The 27,708-nt window shown below is 47.4% G+C and overlaps 1 protein-coding gene across 4 annotated transcripts in view; it reads right to left on the minus strand.

Annotated features, from left to right (window-relative positions):
* The window catches only part of IQCA1 (IQ motif containing with AAA domain 1), a 153,442-nt gene that overhangs the window by 70,363 nt on the left and 55,371 nt on the right, over positions 1 to 27,708 (minus strand). For all 4 annotated transcript variants that reach the window (XM_042950630.1, XM_042950629.1, XM_042950626.1 and 1 more), the window contains exons 7-8: positions 17,573 to 17,657; positions 5,302 to 5,427 (exon numbers count right to left, since the gene is read on the minus strand). In XM_042950630.1, coding sequence (XP_042806564.1) covers positions 5,302 to 5,427; positions 17,573 to 17,657 — 211 coding nt within the window. The remainder of the gene's footprint in view (positions 1 to 5,301; positions 5,428 to 17,572; positions 17,658 to 27,708) is intronic.

Consider the following 27,708-nt stretch of genomic DNA (forward strand, 5'->3'; position numbering starts at 1 on the left):
TTTCCTGGGTTACGGCTCCTGTCCCTACAGCTCGAGGCTTCTTATCTTCCTCTCTCGCTGTCCTTCAGTGGACACAGAGGATGCTCGATACAGACATTTCCACGATGACACCTTTATTCCTGATACCAGCCTCTGGAAATTCACTCACTTTTACATCCTTGTGAAGGAGTACAAAATTTAGTTTGAAATACCTTAACATAATAGAAGAGGGTGGTTGGCTCCATGGTTCACTGTGGAGCACCTCCTTGGGCCAAGCGGTTGGAGAAGAGGCGCTGTGGTCACAGAAAGGCTGGGCGGCCCTGCAGACAAGCAGAAGCTTCTCAAGCTAATGGTGCTGCATGTGGGTACCAGGCTCTTCCCAGGATTTAGCACGAAGTTACGTGAATGCAGAGAAGACTCTTTAGTATCACATGACCGTGTGGTCTGGGCAGGTAAAATCCATTTAAGATAGTTCCAAATGGCTTAACATATGGCTTGAAAGATAACAAAGAGAAAAGGGTTGTAAGGATGGATCGCATGGTGGTCCTTCTCTGGGTTTTTGTTTCTAAAGCCAACGTGAAGTCCACACAGACGACTGTCAAGCGAATGGCGTGATTCTGACATTGAAAGCACATTTGCAAAGCTTGCTGTTGGCTTGCAGAGAACGTTCTCCCGACCAGACTAGCATTGTCCTCTATTACGTATTCTTAACAGAGGATGTCCTCGTCTGCGATCCTTAACGCTTTTAGAGATGATTTTCAAACCAAAGATAGAAAGGAAGACTAATTTTTTTTTTACTGTTGAAATTTTGAGAATTCTTTATGTATTCTAGATGCTAGTCCTTTGTCAGATGTATAGCCTGCAACCATTTTCTCCTTGTTTCTCCGTCCTCTTCCCAGAGCAAAAGTTTTTTTATTTTTTTATTGCTAGTTTTTAAATGTTTGCTTATGTATTTTGAGAGAGAGCGAGCGCAAGTGGGAGAGGGGCAGAGAGAGAAGAGGAGAGAGAATCCCAAGCAGGCTCTGTGCTGTCAGTGCAGAACCTGACGTCATGAACTGGGAGATCATGACCCGAGCTGAAATCAAGAGTCAGACGCTTAACCACCTCAGCCACCCAGGTGCCCCTATACTTAAAAACAAATTTTTTATTTTGATAAAGTCCAATTTATCAATCTTTCCCTTTGTGGATATTTTTGGCGTCAAATGTAAAAACTGTTTGCCCAGGGCTAGATCCTGAAGATCTGTTTTCCCTCTTTTTACCTAAAGGTTTTTGTTTTACATGTAAATACATGATCCGTGTTGAGTTAATTTTTGTATAAGAAAAGGTACAAGATAGAAGTTCGTTTTCTTCTCTAGGGGGTGAAACGACTAATTTTTGGAAGCTCATTTTTGAAGGTGTCTATGGTGCTTTTATGTTTTCCCTTTACTCGCGCTGGTGAAGGTGAACGAGCCATGAATCAATCTCCTTGCTTCTGTCCTTCAGCATCTCAGCAGAGAGGGTCTCCAGATGGATCCAGGTAAGAAATGGAAAACTTTCACGCTTTAAGTGTTAACTTGTCTGTGACGTTTCTTGATGAAATGGTCAAGTGAATGTAGGACCACCCGCCACAATTGTTCTAAAATGCTGTGCACGATTTATGGAGGTCCACCCTGATGGCACTCTCTCTTCTCATGCCATCAGCCCTCCGGGAAATTGGAAATCCAAGCAGGGCCACCCAAACCCCTTAAACTTCCTTCCGGTCATCTCCAGGTTCAAACATCTCAATATACCACAGGGACACTCACTCATCTTCAGAGTCCTGAATGACAGAGTGTCTAAGGGGAGCTCTGCCCCGCTGCGCTAGGGTTGCGGGAGAGGTGTTTTGGGCAGGGCACCCTGAGACAGTCTTAGGCAGATGGAGGGGACCCCAGGAAGGGGCTGAGGAGGGAGGGGAGGCAGTCATGAAAGGATGACCATGGGTATTTGTGAGCCAGGCCAGGGTGTCACCGTTCTGCTCACTATGAGCCCAGATCTTTGTACCACCAGCTGGATGTGCCTTTCCTTCCTCATCATTTTTACAAAAAATCAACAAGACAAACAGAACTCACTTCACTCACAGCCTTGTGGATGATGTCTGACTTTAAATGGGTTCTCCAATGGAGATGGACGCAAACTTCAGAGGAGCTCTGGCCCCTGGCCCACACTTGCCCTTGGGTGGAGCCTGGGCTTGCACGGACCCTGCTTCCTGTCTCCTGGGAGTCCCTGCCTGGACCTAACAGCCTCCCTGCCTCGATCACTTCCCCACCCACAGGCCATCCCAACCACGGTCATGAGCCACAGACCTTAGACCACAGCTTGCACAGCCTAGGTCTGCTCAAGTCACTACCCCAGGGGTGACTCTCATCTTCTCCAGAAGGTTCCGCCAAGCACCTGGAGGCCACGCTCCAGGCTTCCCCAGCCCCACACCCCACACCCTCCCTGGCCTCTGTCTTCCTTGCTCTGAAGTTGTCCTCTGGTTCTTTGGCTCAGCGTTGGCCTGGAATCCTGCCTGGAGGCCCTGACCCCCATGCAGCCTTCTGATTCACTCGCCTCCAGACCTTTGTCAACAGCTCCTCTGTGGCCACATATGCTCATTTGTAGCCTTTCTATGGACTGACGAAGCTTGTACTTGTGTGATATGTTGACAAGAGTCTATTTTCCATTTGTAGAGGTGAGTGGAAATATTCAGATAATCCTCAGGTTTTTCTCTTTTTAATATGCGGTCTTTCTCAAGTTTTCTGACCATATATATGTATTGGCAATAGAGAAACGACCAGGTTTACAAAAATACCTGAGGGATAAGCCCACAGCTGTGCCACCATGAAAGAGTTAGGGGTGAGTCAGCACAAACGCAAGCGAAGTCAAACCAGTTTCCCCTCTCCCCTGCCTTACTCTTGGACCAGGATGAATGCGAGATGTCTGTTTCTACAGGTCAACATGCCAGTTCTCACACACAGGAATGCTTTTAGATGCTTCGGGGTTGATTCTAAATTAAGACTCTTAAAAGTCAATACAAAAGGTCACCGGGTAGACCTGTACTTTTCATGAATAGATTCAGTTCTAAGTAGCTCTGAAGGATTTTTCCCTTCATTTCCAGCCACTTCATAAACGCTGATGGATTCAGAGTTTGCTTCCTGGCCCAAACTGTTCATCATGAAGTGACTCTTTAATTGCCAGTTAATAAAATACCTTCGCTCAACAAAGACCAGATTGTATAGCTGATAATTTCAGATTTTTTTTTTTTATGGAACACGCTTCATTAACAGTGAATTTTTAATTTGCAAGTGTCAAACTCCCTAATGCATATTTAGAGCAAGAGAATGCTTAGAATAAAATTGAAATCCTTCCAATTGTCCTTATTCTCAGGCACCGCTTGAAAAGTATCTTGCAGCGTGTGAGGGGGGGCTTTAAAAATTAACTGTAGCAAGTAAGCTCTCTTCTTCTCATTTTATTTATTTTTTTAATTTTTCTTCTGCAACACGTTAGAAGCTTTGGGACCCAAGCAGAGGAGTAAGGGACAACAGGTGGCCTCGTGGGTTGGGTTCCCTGGAAACTCTCAGATGGAGGCTGAGGGGGTGATCTACTGGGAACACCACCCACCGGGAGGGGAGCAGCCCTGGGAAGAGAACCGGATGTAGCTGAGCTGTGCTACCTCTGGACGTGAGCGGTCAGCTGACCCCACAGGGAGCCTGGGAGCTGGGACAACCCTTCAGAATGGCCCCACGGAGGGGGTTGGCTGTCCCTGGGTGGCGTGGCCTTGCAGCAGCAATTCCTGGGGCGGAATTAGATGAGGGGTCAGCACAACATGCTGGGTAGCTGGGGACTGAGCTGGGGTTGCGGTGGAGCGGGTTGTGCCCAGAGCGAGCTGTAAGAGGTCTCTCTTCTCTTCAAAAGAAGAGCACACAATGCAACGTGGTGAAGGAGAGGGACAAAGACGGATGGGGGCAGGTTCTGTCAGCCACGGTGCCGGAGAAGGGGAGAAGAACCTGGCAGAAGGGGCAATTGTCTCCAGCCGGGTGGCTGCAATCGTGCAAGGGAGATTTTTTTTAAGTTTATTTATTTATTTGAGTGGGGGAGGGGCAGAGAGAAAGGGAGAGGGAATCCCAAGCAGTCTCCGTGCCCTCCGCGCAAAGCCCGATGTGAGGCTCGAACCCACACACCATGAGATCGTGACCTGAGCTGAAATCGAGAGTCAGATGCTTAACAGACTGAGCCACACAGGCGCCCCGTGCAAGGGATTTTTAACAAGAGGTTGGCCTTCATCACCACCACCCACGCCTTGCATTTACGTGGAGTCTGGGTATTGTCATTGTACATCCACCAACAGTCTCCTTTCTCCCCTGCTCATAGTTTCTGACTCCTTGGTCCCATCACTTGTCCTGGACTATGCAGCCTGCCCCGTGTCTCTCCTGAATCCACCTTTTGGAACAGGAGGAGTGTGGCCGCTGCTACCTGAGCAACAGCTGGGTCTCTGCCCCTGGACAGGGTCACAGACGGTCCATCACCCTTAAGGATCCGTTCTCTTGAGTCGACTGAGATCAGGGTTTTGGTCAGCTGTGAAGAAGGAACTGTCTATACAGAAATGCTTCTTTGAACATAATCACACTTCAGGATGATGCCAGCTTCCAGCCTGAGCTCCGCCCCCCATAGAAGGAGTTTCTGCTGGGAGAACACTGCCCTGGGCGCCCACCTCTCCACGTGCTTGAAGGTGAAGACCCCGCCAGTTACCCCCCCAAGACAGCAGCACCTGGTGAATCCAGGCAAGGCCACCACCTTCCCCCTTGCACGAGGGGAGGGAGGCCTGGCCCAAAGTGACACTGTTTGAACTCTGATTTCCTTTGGATAGTAAGAAGGCAAAACTCCCATTAAAATGTAGCCACCACGTCAACGTGAAGGGATAAATTTGAACGAACACACTTCGGTTAAAGCAGTTAAGATTATTTTGACTTTGCAGTGGTCATCTGGTTCGCCAGCATCTTTCCTGATGTCTACCTTTGAGGAAAGACCGGAGGGATCACTGAGTTTGAGGAGTAAAAAATTCAAAGGTATCCCATGCATGAATAAATACGTACAGGGTCCGAGTCCCTGAAACCACTCTTTATCCTAATATTTATTTACTACAAGTCACAGAGAGGATGGTGACGGGTGATGGAGCAAGCATAGAAAAAATACTGAAAAACAGTTGGTAGGAAAGAACGGTTGCCTAGGAAACGAATGTCTGCCATCTCCGGAGGGGACCAAGCCGCGGATTCAAAGCAAAAAAAGTCACTTAAAAGAAAATTTCTAAAATTCCAAATTCCTTACCTTGCTTTTTTCCCTTGTGCTTTTCTTTTCCTTATCTTCCTTAGGTTTCTTGGGTTTCTTTGCCTTCTTTTTATTCTTTTTGTTTTTCTCCTCCTCTTCTTGGCTTGCAAGAATATCTTCAGTAACCTGGTAAGGAACACAAAATGAGCATCGTGCTTTAATGGAGCCCCATCGGGATGAGGACTGGCTTTCCCGTCTGGAGGAAGTATGTGTGCTGATCAGTGGCCCCTCCCTCCCTGCCTTGCTCTGGGGCCCAAGGCAGACCCTCGTGGGGACATCGCTGGCTGCTGGCTGCCTCTGGCTGGATTTATCGGGCAGCCGTGGATCTTGCGGGCGGTTGAAAGGGAGGCTGGACATTTCTGAACCCAGTCCCGACGCAGGGGAGCTCACGGCTTCCTAGTGCCAGACCTGCTCACACTTTCCCCAGTGGAGCTGAGGCTACCTTGGTTTCCTGCCTGGACTCCATGGGACAGGCGCCCTTCCAATAACTTTTCTTTTCTTTTCTTTTTTTTCTTTAATTTTTTATGAAAAATTTTGAAAAAAAATATTTTGAGAGAGAGAGAGAGCGCGCGCGAGCAGGGGAGGGGAGAGAGACAGGGAGAGAGAGAATCCCAAGCAGGCTCTACACTATCAGCACAGAGCCCGATGAAGGGCTTGATCCCACGCACCGTGAGACAGGCTCCAGGCGCTGAGCTGTCAGCATACAACCCGACCGGGGGCTTGAGCTCACGAAACACGAGATCATGACCTGAACCGACGTTGGACACTTAACCGGCTGAGCCACCCAGGTGCCCCTCATGATTTGTTTCTTTCACCTGTGACTTCATTTCTATTTCCTACAGTGACAAAACCCCATTTATTCTTCCCAAATTTTCAATATCTTTTAAGAAGTACCTGGGTCACATCAGATTAGCTTCATCGGAGAATTAGTAAAGGTTTGTGAAAAATCACACAATCCCTTCTGTACAACAGATGTTTGCTGAGCTCCCATTTGCTGTGGCCGAGAGCCATGAATTCTGGGAGATGTGAGGGTGCCGGTGATAGGACCCATTTCCTGTTAGACCCTGGGGCTCCGCCCATCACTGGTCATGTGACCGAGACAAGTGGCATGACATCCCTGGGACCTAGTTTCCGAGTTTCATTTTCTGAAGTGAAGTCGGTACTCGCGTCCATTGCATGTATGATAAACCAGGCATGGTCCTAAGAGCGGCACAAAGACGAACTCATTTACTGCTAAATGCAGCCCAGGCATGGGAGCTGTCGCCAACCTGTTTTATTGGTAAGAGAACAGGGCACAAAGAGTTCAGTCATGTGGCCAAGGACACACAGCTGGGGGGTGCAGAGCTGGGATCCAAAGAGGCACTAACCGGGATGAATTTCACAACATAGAAAGGAACGAGGCAAGGTGTGCCCAGCGTATGTCGATTTATCCTATCATACAAAACGCATATAGTTCAATAAAAAAAAAAAAAATAATACTCTCCAGTTTCAGGATCCATACATATGTCGTCCAAGCAAAAAAGACATATGAGGGAACTCCCAATGCCAAATTGAGGACAGTGGTTTCTTCTGGACGGCAGGGTATGCAATTAAACCAAAAGACTAGTAGCATTTCACCTCTACTACGTTGTACTAAATCATCCTCCTGGGACCAGGGCTGCTTGTTACGCCTTATTAGTGATTTACGACACTGCTGACGTTTATTTTCTAGTATTATATTTTTGTTATTTATACCTACGTGGCTTTTAGAAGCTTAGTTCAAACCTTTAAAAATATAAACGATACAGCTTTATTGTGAACCAAGCAGGATATTCTGGTCCCATCTGGACTTAAAAACAACACCACCACCATGGTCATTAGTCATGTGCCCTACTTCCCTCTATCCAGAGGTCTGCCCGTCCCCTAGGCTCTACTGAAGCTCTCGGTGGGATGAGGCTCACAGAAAGGGTGCTGGGGAGGGTGAGAGGTGACGTATGTGTTGCACACATTATATGGTAATAAAAAGGGTGTCTTTGGATGGAATTAAAAGTCTCTTGTCCAAGTAGCAATGTTTTCCTTGGGGATCAGGCTCGCCTCAACTCAGAGACCCAAATCATGGCCGCTCAGGACTTTTACGTTTGGAGCACTTATGGAGCATGAATATTTTTTTGGTCCTTGGAAGTCTGGAAGCTTTCAGAAACGTAAAGACAATTTTCAAAAAATAGCCCGACGTATAAAATGTGAGCGGCTATACAAAATGGTGAAATCCTTATTTGTGGGACATACAATTCAGTGTATCTTTGAAAGCCTTTTCCATTGTATTATTTATTTCCTCCATATCCTTAGTTATTAATTTGATGAATAAATACATTCACATGGCCCACAATTCAAGAACGACAGAAGAGCATGTAGTGAAATGTTCCATTCCCATGCTGTGAGCCAGTCAGCTTTCTAAAGCCAGCCTCAATTCCTTGGAGATACTTCTGGAGACATTTTATATAGCTGTATGCAAATATATGTGCACACACACACACATTGCTGTGTTATGTTTGCCAATGGTGTGAAATGGTGTGTGATTGGAGTTTGTCTTTTTTTTAAGCCAATGTTGGATTTATTTTGTTCTTGGTTTTTTCTTTTTTTTTTTTAAGATTTTTTTTTTTTTTTTTTGAGTGAGAGAGACAGTGTATGTGCTTGAGAGTAGGGGGAGAGGGTAGAGCGAGAGAAAGAAGAGAGAGAGAGAGAAGGAGAGAGATAGAGAGAGAGAGAGAGAGAGAATTTTAAGCAGGCCCCCTGCTCAGCCTAGAGCCCGACGTGAGGCTTGATCCCCTGAACCTGGGATCATGACCTGAGCCAGAATCAAGAGTTGGGCGCTCAACCAACTAAGCCACCCAGGTGCCCCTCCTCTTGAGTTTCGACCCTAGCAAAATCTTCCAAAGTACACAAATGTGTACACAGGTATACACACAAACACATAATATAAACATAGACTGGTCATTCTATACAAACGTCAGTGTATCGTACCCAGTGTCCTTGTGAGCTTCTCTCCTGATAATGTCCTGGCCATCTTTCCTTCGTAGTGCATAAAGGGCTTCCTTGTTCTGTTTTTTATAGGTGTAGTGTCGATTATCTGGCTGTTCTCCCACCGATGGAGTTAGGTTGCTCCCCATTATTTGCTTTCACTAGCAACGCTGCATGAGTAAGTGCATGCACCTATCATTTGGCAGGTGTGTGGGCCTATCTGCAGGATGAGTTCCTAGTAGGCTGGGTCAAGGGTATGTCCATTTGTAATGCAGTCCCACTGCCCCCATCGGGCTGCCAACTTCTACTCTGCCAGCAGTGGAAGGGGGTGGTTCTTTCCTTATATGCTCTGACATGGTGTGACCCCGTGTATTTATGTTTGCTACCCGAACGGCTGAGAAAATGGTATGTCATTGGAGTTGTTCTCGATAGCAGTGCTGAATTTATCTTGCTCACGCTCTTCAACTTTAGCAAAACCTCCCGAAGTCAGAAGGACCCTTTGTTCCTTTGCTAAGGCAGCCGCCATGTTTTCAGGAAACTGTGGGGCCCGAGGGCCAAATCTGGCCCCACCACCTGGTTTCTTTCACAATAATATAATATATCATAATGTAATTTTTTTGAGGCCTGTTTCACATAGCATGTATTCACACATTCCAAGGGTACAATTCAATTGTTTTTAGTGGATACACCAAGTTGTGCAACCATCACCATGAATCTGATTTAGAACATTTCCATCACCCCAGTGTGAGCCCCTCATGTCTGTGGTCAGTCCCTTTGCTTTTCCTTCACCCCTTGACAGGCAAATGCTAATCTCCTCCCTGCCTCCATACAGTCACTTTATCTGGATGTTTCCTGTAAATGGAATCATATAATGTGTGGTCTCTTATGTCTGGTTCTTTTGCGTTTGCATCATGTTTTCGAGGTCTACCCATGTTGGGTGTATCTCAATTGATTTTTCCTTTTTTATCGCCAAATAATATTCCTTGGCATGGATGCACCACATCTGCCCTATCCAGTTACCGCATGATGGATATTTAAGTTGTTCCAAAGTTTTGGCTATTATGAATAATAGTCTCATGAATGTTCATACATAAACTTTTTTGTGTGGACATATTTTCATTTCTCTTGGATAGAGGCCCGAGAGTGGGCTGCTGGGTCATTTGGCATGTTTATATTTAACTTTTTTTTTTAAAGTAGGCTTCAGGGGTGCCTGGGCAGCTCAGTCAGTTAAGTGTATGACTTTGGCTCAGGTCATGATCTCACAGTTCATGAGTTCGAGCCCCGTGTCGGGCTCTGTGCCGACAGCTCAGAGCCTGGAGCCTCCTTCAGATTCTGTGTCTCCCTCTCTCTGCTCCTCCCCAGCTCAGGCTCTGTCTGTCTCTCTCTCAAAAATAATAAATAAAAAAAAAAAAACCTTTAAAAAAAACTAGTGAAGTAGGCCTCATACCCAGTGTGGAGCCCAATGAGGGGCTTGAACTCAGGATCCTGAGATCAAGATCTGAGCTGAGATCGAGAGTTGGACGCTTAACAGACTGAGCCACCCAAGCGCTCCTATATCTAACCTTAAAGAAACTGACAAACTTTTCTCAAAGTGGCTCCACCATTTTCTGTTCCTACCAGCACCACAGGAGGGTTCCCTTTTCTCTGCACCCGCAACATTTGTTATTGTCTGTCCTCTTGATTGTCACCATCCTAGTGGGTAGGAAATGGTCTCACTGCAGGATTTATTCATTCATTCATTTATTAATTATTTATTTATTTAAAGTTTAGTTAACATACAGTGCAATATTGGTTTCAGGAGTGGAATTCAGTGACTCATCACTTACATACAACACCCAGTGCTCGTCATTACAAGTGCCTTCCTTAATGCCCATCGCTGATTTAGCCCATCCCCCACCCACTTCCGTCCATCAATCCTCAGTTTGTTCTCTATCATTGAGTCTTCTGTGGTTTGTTTCCCTCTTTTTTCTCCCCCCCCCCTTTCCATATGTTCATCTGTTTTCTTTCTCTCTTTTTTTTAATGTTTATTTATTTTTGAGAGAGACACACACAGAGCATGAGCAGGAGAGGGGCAGAGAGAGAGGGAGACACAGAATCCGAAGCAGGCTGCAGGCACCGAGCCGTCAGCACAGAGCCCGATGCAAGGCTCAAACTCACGAACCGTGAGATCGTGACCTGAGCCGAAGTCGGACGCTTAACCGACTGAACCACCCAGGCGCCCCTCATCTGTTTTACTTCTTAAGTTCCACACATGAGTGAAATCATACGGTACTTGTCTTTATCTGACTTCTGACTGACCTATTTCACTTAGCATAATACATTCTAGCTCCATCCATGTCATTGCAAATGGCAAGATTTCATTCTTTTTGTTGGCTGAGTAATATTCCATTGCATATATCTATATGCCACATCTTCTTTATCCATTCATCAGTTGATGGGCATTTGGGCGGTCTCCATAGTTTGCCTATTGTTGATAGTGCTGCTCGAAAACATTGGGGTGCATGTATCCCTTCAAATCTGTATTTTTGTAACTTTTGGGTAAATATCTAATAGTGCACTGGCTGGATCTTAAGGTAGTTCTATTTTTAGTTTTTTTGAGAACCCTCCACACTGTTCTCCAGAGTGGCTGTACCAGTTTGCATTTCCACCAGCAGCGCAAGAGGGCCCCCCTTTCTCTGTATCCTTGCCAACACTTGTTGTTTCTTACGTTGTTAATTTTAGGCATTTGGACAGGTGTGAGGTGGTATCTCGTCATGGTTTTGATTTGTGTTTCCCTGATGATGAGTGATGCTGAGGATCTTTTCACGTGTCTGTCGGCCATCTGGATGTCTTCTTTGCAAAAGTGTCTATTCGTGTCTTCTGCTCATTTCTTCGCTGGGTTGTTTGTTTTTTGGGTGTTGAGTCTGATAAGTTCTTTATAGATTTTGGACACTAACTCTTTATCAGATATGACAGTTGCAAATATTTTCTCCCATTCCGTAGGCTGCCTTTTCGTTTTGTTGATTGTTTCCTTCACTTTTCAAAAGCTTTTTATCTGGATGAAGTCCCAATGGTTCATGTTTGCTTTTGTTTCCCTTACCTTAGACGACATGTCTAGTAAGAAGTTGCTATGGCCGAGGTCAAAGAGGTTGCTGCCTGTGCTCTCTTCTAGGATTTTTTCCTGTCTCACATTTAGGTCTTTCATCCATTTTGAATTTATTTTTGTGTATGGCATAAGAAAGTGGCCCAGTTTTATTCTGCACGTTGCTGTCCAGTTTTCCCAGCACCATTTGTTGAAGAGACTGTCTTTTTTCCATTGGATATTCTTTCCTGCTTTGTTGAAGCAACTGTATGTTGACCATACAATTGTGGGTTCATAGCAGTTTTAAATTTTATCTCCCTAGTGACTAATGGTGTCAAGCATCTTTTCCTGTGCTAATTAGCTATTCATATACGATCCATTGTGCGTTGTCTTCAAGTCTTTTGCCCGTTCTTTGACTGAATAGGCTTCTTATTGAGACGTTAGAGTTCTTTGTTTATCCTGGATATAAATCCCTTTCCAGGTATATGCCTGAAGACATATCTTCCCCCAGTCTGTTTTTGTCTTTGCATTTTTTTGATGGCATCTTTTGAGATGTAAAATTTTTGAATTTTGATGAGGTTCAATTGAGCAATGTTGTCTGTTAGTTTAGTTCTAACTTGCGTTTCTGTTATAGGCATGGGGTTGATAATCTTTTCATATTCTGAACATCTTTTATTATGTTTCAAACCCATTTACATTTTCTTTTCTGAGAACTGCCGGTTCATATCCTTTGGCTTTTTAAAACATCAGGTTACTGATCTTTTTTTTACAGACCTGCAGGAGCTCTTTATATATGAAAACAATGACCTCCTGTGTGTGATGCTCATTACAAGTAATTATCCTACTGTGTCATTGGTCATTGGACTTCACTTGGGGTTGGTTTTGCCACGTGGGTTAGAAACTGTGTGTGTGTCATTTAAAATTTCATTTTTTTCTTCTATGACTCCTGGGTTGTGCAGCAGAGGTAGAAATGTCTTTCTCACTCTGAGCTTATGACATTTCTTCTCTGGCTTCTTCTAGTTCTTTTGTGTTTTTGTTTTGTTTGACGTTTACATCTTTGATCCATCTGGAGGCATTCTGGTAGAAGCTATAAAGAAACAGGGATTTAATTTTCTTCTTTTTTTCAGATGATGACCTGCTTATTCTAATACTATTTATTAAGTGGTCTTTTCTCCCCCTTACCCAAGAAAGGTGAGATGCCATCTTCATTATGGACGAAATTTGCGTAAATTTGGGTATATTTCTTGATTTCCTATTCGTTTCCATTGACGCGTCTTTTTAGTTATTTGCCTCTTTCAATGGGCTCTTTAAAAAAATTCTTTTCGGGGCGCCTGGGTGGCTCAGTCGGTTGAGCGGCCGACTTCAGCTCGGGTCACGATCTCGCGGTCTGTGGGTTCGAGCCCCGCGTCGGGCTCTGGGCTGATGGCTCAGAGCCTGGAGCCTGCTTCTGATTCTGTGTCTCCCTCTCTCTCTGCCCCTCCCCCGTTCATGCTCTGTCTCTCTCTCTGTCTCAAAAATAAATAAATGTTAAAAAAAAATTAAAAAAAAAATTCTTTTCAACCGACTGAGCCACCCAGGCGCCCCTAGGAAAAGAAATTAAAAAAAAATTTTTTTTTTTTACATTTACTTATTTTTGAGAGACAGAGAGAGACAGAGCACAAGTGGGGGAGGGGTAGAGAGAGAGGGAGACACAGAATCTGAAGCAGGCTCCAGGCTCAGAGCTGTCAGCACAGAGCCCGACGCAGGGCTCGAACTCATGAACCGCGAGATCATGACCTGAGCCGAAGTTAGACGCTTAACTGACTGAGCCACCGAGGCCCTCGCAATGGGCTCTCAATGACACGGTTCAATACTGGGTAGGGCTAGTTTCTTCTCATTACATTGTGTTTTTGGAATTTTATTGGTTATTCTTGGGTATTGACTTTCTATTTAAAGTTTAAAATCAGGTTGGTCACGGGGCATCTGGGTGGCTCCGTTGGTTGAATGTCTGACTTTGGCTTAGGTCATGATCTCACAGTTTGTGGGTTCGAGCCCCACGTCCGGCTCTGTGCTGACAGCTCAGAGCCTGGAGGCTGCTTTGGATTCTGTGTCTCCCTCTCTTTCTTCCCCTCCCCTGCCTGTTCTCTCTCTCTCTCTGTTTCTCTCAAAAATAAATAAAATAAATATAAATTAAAAAACAGGAAAATCAGGTTGGTCACATTCTGTGAGGCCTGCCCACCCCACCTCCACCATAATGCCACTGGTATTTTTGTTTGGATCATAGTACACGTACAGATGAAGTTTGGGAGAGCTGACGTATTCACGGTGCTGTGTATCCCTGCCTAAGAACACAGGGTGCTTTTATCTCTTGTCCTCTGCATCCCTCACAGTGTTTTGAACTTTTCTTCACATAGAACACACATTTATTATTAAGTTTGTTCCTGGATGCTTTATTGTTTTGTTGCTGTTGCTGCTGAAAACGGGCCGTTTTGGTCTGCTTTCTTTCCAGCTGCTGTTTGCACACATGAACGCTTTTGCTCTCTGTAACTCCCCGTCTTCCTTCTCGTAGTGTGTGAAGGGGCTGTTCAGTTTATTCTCATTGCTCTTCTACGTGTAGAGCAAACCTGCAAAAAGTGTTCGCTTCGCCTCTTCCGTTCTAATTTCTCTATCTCTACGTCTCTACGTTCTTTCTCGTGTCCCATCGTGCTTGATAGATCCTAGGGAACAGTGGTGACAACGGCCACCCTTGTATTTTTTATGACATTGGTGGAATTGTCGCTTGTGAATTTCATTAAGCGCAATATCAGATCTTGAACCAAGAAATACTTTGTCACGTTAAAGAAGTATCCCTATATTCTGATTTTTTTTGTTTTGTTTCATAATATCACAAATGGCCGTTGAATTTGTTTTTTTTTAATATTTATTTATTTTAACATTTATTTATTTTTGAGAGAGAGAAACTGCACGAACACGGGAGGGGAAGAGAGAGAAAGACACACAGAATCTGAAAGCGGGTTCCAGGCTCTGGGCTGTCAGTGGTTCTGGCGTGCTGATATTTCAGTTTGAATTTTTGCATTGAAACTCGTAACGAAGACTGGTCTGCGGTTCTATTTGTCCTCAGTCTTTCTGGGGAGCTGGTAGCAACGGGATTATGCTCACTTCGTAGCAAGTGTTTGCACGGTTGGTTTTTTACAGATGTAAAGTTGACTCTTCAGGTACATGCTACCATGCTTGTGCTTGGCCTGTCTCTTCGTCCTCCTCCTTCCGTTGGCAACAACTGTTACGACCTCCTGCAAGATCTCCACGTGCGCCGCCTGAGGTACACGATGCACATCACCTCAGCTAACCATCACATCAGCCCCGGGAAGGAGGCACCGCTGGGATGTCCGTTTGCGGAGGAGAAAACTGAGGCGCGAGGGGAGGCTGCGGACGTAGCGAGTGCTGGGACTCTGGTTCATCAACACTACGCTGTCCCCAGTCTTCACTCACCTACGTTTAAAAGTCACGCTGCCTCGGGGCGCCTGGGTGGCTCAGTCCGTTAAGCATCTGACTCTTGGTTTCAGCTCAGGTCACGATCTCGTGGTTCATGAGATCGAGCCCTGAGTCGGGCTCTGTGCTGACAGCGCGGAGCCTGCTTGGGATTCTCTCTCTCCCACGCTCTCTGCCCCTCCGGGGCTCATGCTCGTGCTCTCTCTCAAAAATAAATAAACATTAAAAGAAAGTCCTGCTGCCTTGCGGCTGGCCTCCTTTGCTTTATTTTAATGTATTAACTGGAGATCCTCAGTTTCTTTCGTTTTTAGTAGACATCAGCCCTACTTGTGAACGTCTCTTGTACACGATTTAGACACGGCACTAACTTTCTTCATCCTGAGATCACTCCCTTTCTAAACTAACACGAAATGCATTTGGGGCCTGGCCGTGGGCTTTCAGGACACAGCGTGTGCCTGACAACGTAGCTGCAGAGACAAGACCTAACCGTGTAAAAACGAGAAATGGCACCACGTCGAAATGCCAGCCACTCAAGGCACGGTTTGATGGGCTGGGGAGGTTATGTGGTCGCTGGGTTCCGAGGAGGACAGGAGTCTGCCGGAGGGCGGAGCGAAGGCTGGGGAGCTGAGGTCAGCTTCTGACGGGGGGTGGGGGAAGAGCGCTTCCCTTTGACCCCGAGGGCTCACTCAGGGGAGCACAGGGGGGTGGGAGGTCAGTAGTGCTGAGGGTGAGAAACCCTGACCTGTAGCATGGCTTTTACCTCTGCGTAGTGCTTCGTGTTCCTTAACTGGGCCCCTCCTAAGGAGTATTAGTCTGTTTTCTTCATCAGTGCCACAAATGGGGCAGACACGGGCAGCTGGTTCAACCACGTGTATGGCAGAGGGCAGCAAATCACACCGCAGGGGCCAAATCCGGCCTGCTGCCCAGTTGGTAAATAAAGTTTCATTGGAACACAGCCACGCCCATTCATTACCTACTGTCCGTGTTCACTTTCATGCTACGATGGCAGAGTTGAGCAGCTGTGGCAGAGAATGTTGTTCCATAGCCTCAAATATTGACCATTTGGCCCCTTATGGAAAAAGCTCGTTGGCTCCGATCTGCGGCAACTTGTCTTATCACGTGCTTGGAATAAATTCCTTGAATAGCGTTTATGGGTCAAAGAGTATACTCATTAAACATTTCATATTTACTTGGTCCACGTCCCTCAAGCATGTCATGCTAATTCACGCATTTATGTATCCAGCCACAGTGGATGAGAGCGGCTTTTCTCTACATGCTCACCAACTCCAGTGATTACCATGACTTAAAATTTTTACCAACCCTATAGGTGAAAAGAGATGTAGTGACATTATTTTACATTTAAGTCTCGATGCTAGTGAGTTTTAAAATTTTTTTAAATTAAGGTAACATTGTTCCCCCTTCTTTTCTACTGGGCTGTTTAGATTTTTCTTACTATTTTCTAAGAACTCTTTATGTATGAAAGATAGCTACTGTCACCTACGTCGCAAATATTTTCTCCAGTTCATCATATGATTTTAATTTGAATTATGCTATATATTTGTTTGCCATTTGAGCTTTATGTAGTCAAGTAAACGAGCTTGAGTGTATCAGTATGAGTTTCACCTTTAATGGCAATGCTCATAGTACTCTACTGTCGGGTATGATGCAAATCTTCTCTTGGTATCTATGATAAATACGCTGAGGTTAAGAATGGTTTTCCTATTGGGGCGCCTGGGTGGCTCAGTCGGTTAAGCGTCTAACTTCGGCTCAGGTCATGACCTCGCGGTCTGTGAGTTCGAGCCCCGTGTCGGGCTCTGTGCTGACAGCTCAGAGCCTGGAGCCTGCTTCGGATTCTGTGTCTCCCTCTCTCTCTTTACCCCTCCCCCACTTGTGCTCTGTCTCCCTCTGTCTCTCAAAAATAAATAAATATAAAAGAAAAGAGTGTTTTTCCTATTTATAGTTTATTGAGACATCTCTAAAAATAGCTCTAAGGGTGCCTCAGTGGCTCAGCTGGTTAAGCATCGGACCCTTGGTTTTTGGCTCAGGTCATGATCTTGCAGTTCGTGAGTTTGAGCCCCATGCCGTGCTCTGTGCTGACAGCGCGGAGCCTGCTTGGGATTCTCTCTCTCTGCCCCTCCCCGGCCGATGCATGAAATAAACTTTAAAAATAAATAAATTAATAAAAATAGCTTTAGCAGTCAATTGCATCAGTCAATTGCACTGGAGTATCTATAGAGATGTTTCTCTGAAAGAGTGTCAGTATGCAAAGCGCTGAGGACGGATGAGCAGAAACTAAGTGGGGGAAGAGGGGCAGAAGGCCACCCTGGGACGAGAGGAGGGCACGACCCACACAAAGGCACCACGGATGCCGTGACGCGAGGCATGAGGAGGGTGGGCGAGTGGCCACCGGAGTCCGTGGCAGGAAGATGGGGGCAGGAGACGACCCTGAGAGGCGAGCAGGGGCCAGAGCATAAAGGGGCCCTTGACGTCAAACTGCTCAGAATTTACCAAGGAAGTGAGCCCCCCGCGTTGTCACGTCTCTGAAAGGCGAGATGGGAGAAAGGAGGAATTCATTTTGAAATAAATTTAAAAGTACGTCGTTGGTGAAACCCCAAAAGTAGTTCCCTGTGAACACGTGTAGGGAAATAACCCAAACCTAGTAACACCATGAACCCATCCAGCTTATGCTTCAATAGAAACGCGGTTGCAGTATATTTATGTTTCATTTCTCAAGCGTGTTCGTACCTGTTGTGGGGTCTTGTTGGAGAAGATAATAGCTGACCCTCCTTCTTCTACATGAGGGTAGTCAGGAAACGTGCCTGTTAAGTTCCTGAGGAAGCAAAAGAGGGAGATTAAGTAGAAATGAACTCCGTAATTCAGAACGTAATAGAGAACTCCCCTCTGTAATATTTCCCATTAGCTGGCTCTGCTTACGCTCATTTATTTATTTATTTATTTTTATTTTTATTTTTTTCAACGTTTTTTTTTTATTTAGTTTTGGGACAGAGAGAGACAGAGCATGAATGGGGGAGGGGCAGAGAGAGAGGGAGACACAGAATCGGAAACAGGCTCCAGGCTCCGAGCCATCAGCCCGGAGCCTGACGCGGGGCTCGAACTCACGGACCACGAGATAGTGACCTGGCTGAAGTCGGACGCTTAACCGACTACGCCACCCAGGCACCCCTGCTTACGCTCATTTAAATGAGTGACGGTTGGGGAGCCTGGGTGGCTCGGTCGGTTGAACGTCCGACTTCAGATCAGGCCATGGTCTGGCAGTTCGTGAGTTCGAGCCCCGCGTCGGGCTCTGCGTTAACAAACAGCTCGGAGCCCGGAGCCTGCTTCGGATTCTGTGTCTCCCCCTCTCTCTCCGTCCCTCCCTGCCCACGTTCTGCCTCTCTCTGTCTCTCAAAAACAAACAAAGGTTAAAAAAAATTAAAAAAAAAAAATAAATGAGTGATGGTTGTCAGCGTGGAAGCTCCCCGCCCGTTGCGGCCGGACACGCTGCCTCCGAGGCGTGGAGAGACCTGGGAGACGTTCCTAGAGGTTTGCTTCCTCCAGGTAATTGTTACTTGGAGACAGACACCCCTCTCTTGAAAACAGATTTTTAAAATGATTGAGACACTCTGTGCTTAAGTTCGGAATGAAGACAGAAGCACAAATCATTTCTTCCTGTTTAAAATTTAGAATAAACACAGGGTTTTGAAACTAAACAGAAGGATGGAGCTGTTCGGATGACAAATTTACTAACAGTGCACGAGATACGTGGACAAGCTCTTAAGTTTCCATAAGGCTAAGGCTCCATTTTGTACGGGCTCCAAATAGTTTTTTGTGTCACCGTGTAATTTTTACCTTTCAAAAAGCAGAGTTTGCAATTTATTAAAAAAATTTTTTTTAATGTTTATTCATTTTTTGAGAGACAGAGAGAGACAGGGCATGAGTGGGGAGGAGCAGAGAGAGAGAGAGAGAGAGAGAGAGAGAGAGGCAGACACAGAATCCGAAGCAGGCTCCAGGCTCTGAGCCGTCAGCACAGAGACCGGTGGGGGGCTTGAACCCACAGACCGCAAAATCATGACCTGAGCCGAAGTCGGCCGCTCAACCGACTGAGCCACTCAGGCGCCCCGCAGACTCTGCAATTGAATATTGAGGAATTTTGCGAGGGGTGTGTGTGGTTACTATTTCTACGTGCCTGGGGGTCTACTGAGGCAGAGACACTAAGGGTTAGAGGAGACAGCCGTGCAGAAGATGAGTCTACAACAGTGGTTCTCAAACATTTGCCCTTTGGAGCCCTTTTTACTCTTAGAACTTTTGAGCATCTCAAAGAGCTCTTGTTTATGTGAGTTCTAGCTACAAGTATTTACTGTGTTAGATACTAAAACGGAGAAATTTCTAAAACTTGCATTTTAAATTCACTTAATAACAACACTGACAAACCCCTTATATGTTCACGTAAATAACATCTTTAGTACATGTCCGAAAACAAACAAACAAAAATAGAAGAGTGTTACTGTTCTGCATCTTTCAAGCCTTTTTAATGCCTGGCTTGGGGGTTCGCTGGCCGCTCCTATCTGCTTCCGTATTCGTTCTGCTGCAACACGCTGTTTCGGTTGGAGTTTGGGAAGAAAACCTGTCCTCACGTTCGCCACATTTCGTCATTCATTAACAATTCCACCGATCTCAAAACCAAAAGCCTGAGTAATGGGAAGCTCTCAGGCTCACGGGGGTGATCACAAGAGTTCCAAAAATTTAATTTCTGCCATGTCAGAGGTTTCCCTTCAGGCTCATTTGGTTCACTTTTTTGAGAATCTGGCAGTTGTTTGCTCAATTAAGAATGATGTTCCATGAAAAGTGGCTGGTTCGGCTGAAAGCAGACGGCTCCACAGGTGTGCGTCCAGATAGCCAGCACACTCGGCGTGCGGCCAAAAGCATTCAGCGCACTTTGATTTCATCATGCAGAATATTAAAAAGCTGTGTAGTCAAGGGTTAAGTCTTTTTTTTTAATGTTTATTCATTTATTTTGGACAGAGAGACGGTGTGAGCGGGGGAGGGGCAGAGAGAGGGAGACACAGGATCCGAAGAAGGCTCCAGGCTCCGAGCTGTCAGCACAGAGCCCGATGTGGGTCTCGAACCCACAAACCGCAGGATCATGACCCTGAGCCGAAGTGGGACACTTAACTGACTGAGCCACCCAGGCGCCCCAATTGCCAAGTCTTCTTAATACGATTACTTTTTACTGTGTCCTCAAGGATACTGTTAAATGAAACCTTTTTTTGAAAGGCACATGCATGGTGGTGAGGGCTGACTCCGAGTTGGGGCTGCTGCTTGGTTCATGCTTAGGAGTCAACATCCCTGCTGGCTGTTGCCCCAGTGTTTCCACAGGGTTACTCTTAAAGCATTCTAAAACAGTCACATCATTGTCTGCACAAAATATCTCAGGTCTCCTGAGCCTTTTCTTTGGGCTCATTTAATAGGAATATGACTCAGCTCCTTAGCTTTGCTTTAAAAAGCACTGAACACGATGGGGCATATGTGGCCAAATGAAAGGGCAGGATGATGATAGGAGATCACATGCTAAGTGACATTGACACTAAGTCACATTGCTTAGTGACATTGTCACTAGACTAGACTACGTCTAGTCTAGACACAGACTAGACTATGTCACATGCTAAGTGACATTCTGTCATTGTAGCTACCTTGGTGGACTCATGTACTCATTTACCCATCCATCCATCCATCCATCCATCCATCCATCCATCTATCCATCCATCCATCTAATCTATCCATCCACCCATCCATCCATCCATCCATCCACCCATCCATCCCTCCACCCATACATCATCCATCCATTCACCCATCCATCCATCTATCCACCATCCCTCCATCATCCATCCATCCACCCACCCATCTATCTATCCGTCCCTCCGTCCATCCATCCATCCATACATCTATCCATCATCCATCCATCCCTCCATCATCCCTCCATCCCTCCATCCCTCCATCCATCCATCCAATCTATCCAACCATCCATCTATTCATATGGTCAATCAACACACACCTGATTGGTACCAATGAGATTCTGGATGTAGTGATGGGAGACAGTGATCTGAAGATTAAAATGTCAGCCATTGCCCTGATGCTCTCACCTTCCACAATCACATGGCTGATGCATGTATTTGACTTCAGACACTGCTTGTTCACAAGACTCAAATCTCAAATCTTATTAAACTGCCTGACCACAGTCTATCTTGTTCTGTGCTTCACTTGGCCTTGACAGGTTAAAAAGTATGAATACATTTGGGGCACCTGGGTGGCTCAGTCGTCCGACTTCAGCTGAGGTCATGATCTCACGTTTCGTGGGTTCAAGCCCCACGTCGGGCTCTGGGCTGACAGCTCAGAGCCTGGAGCCTGCTGCAGATTCTGTGTTTCTTCTCTTTGCCCCTTCCCAGCTCACACTATGTCTCTCTCTCTCTCTCTCTCTCAAAAATAAATAAACATTAAAAAAATTAGGGGCACCTGGGTGGCTCAGTCGGTTAAGCGTCCGACTTCGGCTCAGGTCACGATCTCGCGGTATGTGAGTTCGAGCCCCGCGTCGGGCTCTGTGCTGACTGCTCAGAGCCTGGAGCCTGTTTCAGATTCTGTGTCTCCCTCTCTCTCTGACCCTCCCCCGTTCATGCTCTGTCTCTCTCTGTCTCAAAAATAAATAAACGTTAAAAAAAAAAAAAAAAAACAACAAAAAAAACCCAAACAACAAAAAACTATGACTACATTTTGATTAAAAGCTCGAGCACTCTTGCTCTGTGCACCCACCCACCCATCCCTCCGACGGCCACTTTATAGGCAGCTCCATTGTCTAATTTTAATTCCACACTTTAAAGCTTGTTTTGGGGGACTCAGAACAAACCTAGAAACTGACATAAACTGAACACAAACAGGATTTACATGTGCCATTTCTAAAATAGAATTCATAATTATGTTACACATCAATTGTCATAGTAAGATTTAATAACGCATGTATGATAGTTTTCATAGTTCTTTTTGCAAAAACAGGATCGAATATATCTATTTTTAACAGATAAAAGGACATACTTCGTTTTTTTTAAGTCACGTTAGTTTAAGTAATTAACCATAAACTGAAATTGGATGTCTTGGCCTTAGAGACTGCACAAACTGTTGTAGGGCACACATTTAAAAGATAGATTTTAAAATTCTTATCTAGACGTGACAGCATAGCCTGATAGCTCTTTCTCACCTCCATGCACACACGTGCACACACTTGCATCATGCACACACGCACACACGCACACACACGCTGTGCTCACACCATCCCCACGTTCTTCCTCCCTCATAAGGAGTCCTCTGGCCCCGGAGTGGTTGTTTCCCAGCTTTGGGATATTCTTTTTAATTTTTTTTTATCGTTTATTTATTTTTGAGACAGAATGAGACAGAGCATGAATGGGGGAGAGTCAGAGAGAGAGACAAAGACACAGAATCCGAAGCAGGCTCCAGGCTCCGAGCTGTCAGCACAGAGCCCGATGTGGGGCTCGAACTCACGGACAGTGAGATCGTGACCTGAGCCGAAGTCGGACGCTTAGCCGACTGAGCCACCCAGGCGCCCACCAGCTTTGGGATATTCTAAGTGCGCCCTGGGTGTGCAATGATTGGGATTCTCCCTGTCCCTGTCGCCCTGTCCTGTGTGTCCTGTGACTCAGTCACTTAGAGCATGCTGACAGATACTGAATTTTACTCTGTTTCCTTGGTTGCTGGGTTTCACCCTCACATTTTCAGCTGTGGGGCCATGGCCTCCCCTCTCCCGAGTCAGGGTGCTCAAAGCTGGGACACACCTGATCTCTCCTGCCGCTAATCATAAGGAAGCTGTAAGGTGACGAGCTGTAAGGTGTCGCTCTGGGCTCAGCACACTGCAAGGTGTGAAAACTGCAGGGACCGTTGGCCTTGACCTGGGGACGAGTAAAGAGAATACGATTTTGGCTCCCACTGTGCTCCTGGCAGAAACAGCTGGGGCTGACAGCATCGGCTGCAGGTGAAAGCCCATCTGGGGACTTCTGGGGGAGTAATTCCAATGACACAGTGTCAGGAAGGATTACAGGTGGAAACAACACGCCTGGTTTCTGCTGGACTCTGCTCCCCCCACGGGCACCTCATTCCTGTCTTCCTGGGACTGTGCCCCTTCTCCACAGTCCCAGGATCACCGAGGGGCAGGCACTGTCCTCTCACTTGGGTACAGACGTGCTGTCTGGTCACCACCCATGGTGTCTGAACACCACGGGTGCCTTATCCAGGCCTCCTGTCCCGAAAACCCGCCACTGTGCTTAGGGCTGACACATGCTGTGGACACTGGCAGTAGTCAAATAACTGGAATTACAAGATGATGGGGTCTCGGCCTGGAAGATTCTCCTCCCCATCCCTCCCGGGGACTTTGCTACTCGTTGCCTGAATGTGTCCGGGGAGGGGAGTGGGGAGCTGCAGAGACAGCTGGTCCCCTTTCTGACTGGTGGAAGGGACCACCACTCCCCAGACGGGCCGGCCTGATCCTAACCACCAGGACCTGAGAACGTGGCCTCATTTGGAAATAGGGCCGTTGAGAGGAGGTTATACTGGAGGGGGCAGGGTGGGCCCGGATCTAATGTGACTGGTGTCCTTACAAACAGGGGGCAACCAGGACCCCAGGACAGACACACACGGACTATGTGAAGACACAGGGAGAAGGTGGCCATCCACACGCCAAGGAGGGGCCTGGAACAGCTTCTCCCTCACAGCCTGTGCAAGGAACCAACCTGGCTGACGCCACGGTGGTCTTGGACTGGAGCCCCAGACAGTGAGGGAGTGAACTCCGGCTTTTTCGGCCACCCAGCTGTGGCACATGTTACGGTCACCGTAGGAAGCTAATCCACGAGCCTGGCAACAAGTTTGCTGCTGTCAACTTCCGCGGTCGTTCTACCGCTCCCCTCCACTCTCTCTGGATCTGTCAGATGGCCGAGTCCTCTTTTCTGGAAGGTTCTCTCTTTTGGCTTCCTCTCGTCTCTCTCCCCCCTCCTCCATCTTTTTAGGCCGCCCTCCTCTGTCTCACTCAGAAGGAGCTCAGATGGCGAGGCTTATCATCGGCGTTTGAGCTCTTGACTGTCCCTTCATTTCAGGAGGAAGGTTCCGTCTAGGCTCTGCTGCCCCTGATGGCCACCTGCTCAGCCTTCCGGGTCAGGGTCTCTTCGGCTCCCGGACTGTAGGTGCTGGGGACCCAGGGCTCTGCTCTTGGGCTCTTCTCTGTGCATGTGCATCAGGGTCTCATGTGGTTTCTTGGCTTCAAATAGCACCACGCACTTCACCCCTCCCAGCGCCGTGTCTCCGGCTCGTCTGTCCCCCGGGCTGCAGACCTACGTTCGACGCCTGCCCACCACCTCCGTCCGAAGTGCAGCGAGTTCCTCAAGCCCAGATGTCGCAAACTCAGCCTCGGTCCTCACCTCGTCCCCCAAACCCCCTCCTCCGCCTGCATTTCCCCATTTCAGAAAATGGAAGCACTCGTAGTTGCCTCCAGGGGCAAAAACCTAGAATCGCCCTCCAGCACGTTCCTCCTTCGTGCCTCTGTTCAATCCGCCCGCAAACCCTGCATCCGACCCCCCGTCATTGCCTGTGCTGGTCCCAGCCACCGTCAACTCTGTGTGCGTTACTACAAGGCACAGGATGCCCTGCTGTCCCCCCCACCACCCCCGACCACTCCTGCGTTGACTACATTCCTTGCAGCAGCCAGAGCGAACCTTTTAAAAGAGAAGCCGCATCGCATCACGCCCCTTCTCTGCTCAAAGTTTGCCAACTCTCTCACTCAAAGTGAAAACCAATGGCCTTCGGATCAGGTTAACTTAGGTCCCTCCTTACAGGTTCTGTCACATGCAATTCATAACGGCACCCCCTTTCACTCTTAAGTGTCCCGGTGTGGACATTTAATTATATGGTTCCTCCACCTGCAGTGGCCTTCGTGACACTCACCTGCTACCTCCCTGGCTTGGCCCTCACCACCTTCCCCCTGCTCACCTGCTTCCAGCTGCTCCCCGTCTACTGGGGGTTCTCCCTCCTCAGAGACAGGTTCTCCCACAGAGATAACGCACATGCTCAAACAGCATCGCATCAGAGAGGTCTTCCCCGACCACCTTGTATAAAATAAGTTTTTCAGCCAAATAAATACATTCCCTCTCATCTGACAGCCGAAGGTCCCGCCCAGGTAGGTACGGGTGGGGTAGGGAAGAAGAGGATGGAAAGTTATTTTTGGATCATTACTTCAGTTTCTCTTTACAGTTTGGAAAACCCTTTCACAGATGCGGGGATCTTCTCCACTTAGATTGTAGCACACAAAACACCCCTGCAACGTTATCGTGTTCAACACGCTGCCTCTGTGCGTGATGATTGAGATCACAGCGTTCCCTCAATTAGACTTTGAATCTTGATTCCAAAGACATTTGATAATCTTTCATCGTTTTGCTGATTTGCAAAGTTACCGTGCTGCACATGCTTCGGCGCCATTTGCGGACCCCCTCGACTTTCTATTTGTCCCCCAATGGGGGCAGCAGCCAAGCCCAGAACAGGTGGCTCAGCTGGGCAGTCAGACCACCTAATGGGGCGAGTGACGTACAAAATGGCATGGGGCCGCATGGAAAATCACCTGAACCGCGCAGATGAGGGCTCTCTCATTTCGCCCAAGTCTACAGAACACGACGGAAAAGGAACACCAAGAAAGGAGAAAACCGTCCAAGGACACGATGCATGAGAAAGGCACATGGAGCTTGATGAGACTGGATTCATCAGGTATTTCTGAGCTCTTACCATTCAGTCACCTGCAAACAAATGCTGGCATATCCCATGGGGGTTATGTTCACTTAAAAAAGATTTTTTTTAATGTTTATTCATTTTTGAGAGAGAGACAGAGCATGAGCGGGGAAGGGGCAGAGAGAGAGAGGGAGACACAGAAGCCGAAGCAGGCTCCAGGCTCCGAGCTGTCAGCACAGAGCCCGACGCGGGGCTCGAACCCACGAACCGTGAGATCATGACCTGAGCCCAAGTCAGACGCTCAACCGACTGAGCCACCAAGGTGCCCCTACGTTCATTTTAAGGTAAGAATTCAGCTTTGGGGAACAAAGTATAATTTGTATGAAATTAAGTACAATTTCCAAAAGATAGAATTTAAAGTTATTCATCTAACCCTTTGCCTAAAAATATTCAGAAAGATCTGAATGCGATCGCTAGATGTGCAATATATCATGTACCAAGCCCCAGAGACACTTGCGTATCACTAAGTCCGATTACTCTTGGACTATTACAAAAGAAAGAAGCGGGAGGGGCCACCAAGTCCCCGTCCCTGCCAGAGAATTAATCTCCGTGATGTTGTCTTGTAGTTGTTCTGGGGTTGGACATCTGCAGTCGTTGGACATTTCTTCCAGCTTCTTCTACCAGTCCTGCTCTTGACTCTGTCTGCACAATCAGGATTATTTAAGGGGATGAGGCCTGCACCCATCACACCTGCTCTCCCCTAACTGAGCTCCCACGTGGGCTTCACATGTGTAAAGCCATCGCGCTGTTTCGTCCTGGCCCAACACTTAATTCTCACTCTGCCCCACCCCCATCCAAATCCTTGGTCCACGATCCTCGCTCACAATCCTGTCTTTGGCCCGACGCTGTGCCCAAGCTTCTCTTAGCCTAAGACAGAGGCTCCTGCCTGAGACACATGGACCCCAAGCCCCCAACCTGGCCCGAGGTCAGGGGCTGCTCCTGCCCACTCTTGACCTCCACAAGGGCAAGTGGGAAGTATCCTGTATTTTCTTTTCTACAGATAGTGTTTGCCTGGTATGAGGGTGGCTGAGGCAATGGCGTTGCCGTGTCCTTTTTTTTTTTTTTAAGCTTCTTTATTTATTTTGAGAGAGGAAGGGGGGGGGAGAGAGAGAGAGAGAGGGAGGGAGGGAGAGAGAGTGAGAGGCAGACTAGAGGGAGAGAGAGAATCTCAAGCAGGCTCCATGCTATCAGCACAGAGCCCGACGCGGGGCTTGAACCCTCGAACCGTGAGATTGTGACCCGAGCCAAAATCAAGAGTCAGACACTCAACCGACTGAGCCACCAGGCGTCCCAGCCGTTTCCTCCTTGCTCCTGAAATACTTGCCCACTTGGGCTCCGTGGCGTGGGGGCAGGGCCAGAACTGGGGTGGAGAACTTGCCCGGACGCCCAGGCCCCGATGTGGCCTGTCCAGAGCTGCCACGCACTGTGACCCAACTCAGCTCGGGCCACCTCAGTGCGCACCTCACAGGCGTCTCCCGCTAACAGCCCCAACCCGTTCTGGAAAATGAGAGGCTCCACACAGGATGCCCGTGTCTCCTGATCTTCAACGGGAAGGATTATAATCTGTGACAACCGTGACCCCGTGTCCCCAACCGGTTGTTCCCCCGGGGAGGCAGGGTCATGGCAGCACGCTGGGAAAAGCACCCGGTCGTTTCCCGAAAAGAAGAGAATTCACGCTCAGACACGCCAGGCGGTGCCGGTTTCCCTTCGCAGTCTGTTTTCCCGAAGCAGGAAATGGAAAAAGATCTTTTGTCAGCCGGGAGCCCTGTTTGCTGAGAAGATGTGGTTTTTCCAGACTTAAAATAACTGCAGGGTGTGTACTTACAGGTCTTACAAATATTCTTTTAAATATTTCCTCACGCTGTATTTTATCAGTGCGAGGACTCTGCTCCTGGACATGTGCTGGTTCTCCGGAAGATCTCCAGAGACCTACTGCCGACAGGAAGCCCTGGGCCAAGAGCCGAGAAAGGAGACTCAGCCCGACGCTGGCCGCTCCGCCCGTGGGAGGCACTGGAGACCCGCTCACCCGTGGCGCCCACACGTCAGCTCTCCTC

This window comes from Panthera leo, chromosome C1 (assembly GCF_018350215.1).
Source record: "Panthera leo isolate Ple1 chromosome C1, P.leo_Ple1_pat1.1, whole genome shotgun sequence".
Classification (NCBI taxonomy): Eukaryota; Metazoa; Chordata; class Mammalia; order Carnivora; family Felidae; genus Panthera; species Panthera leo.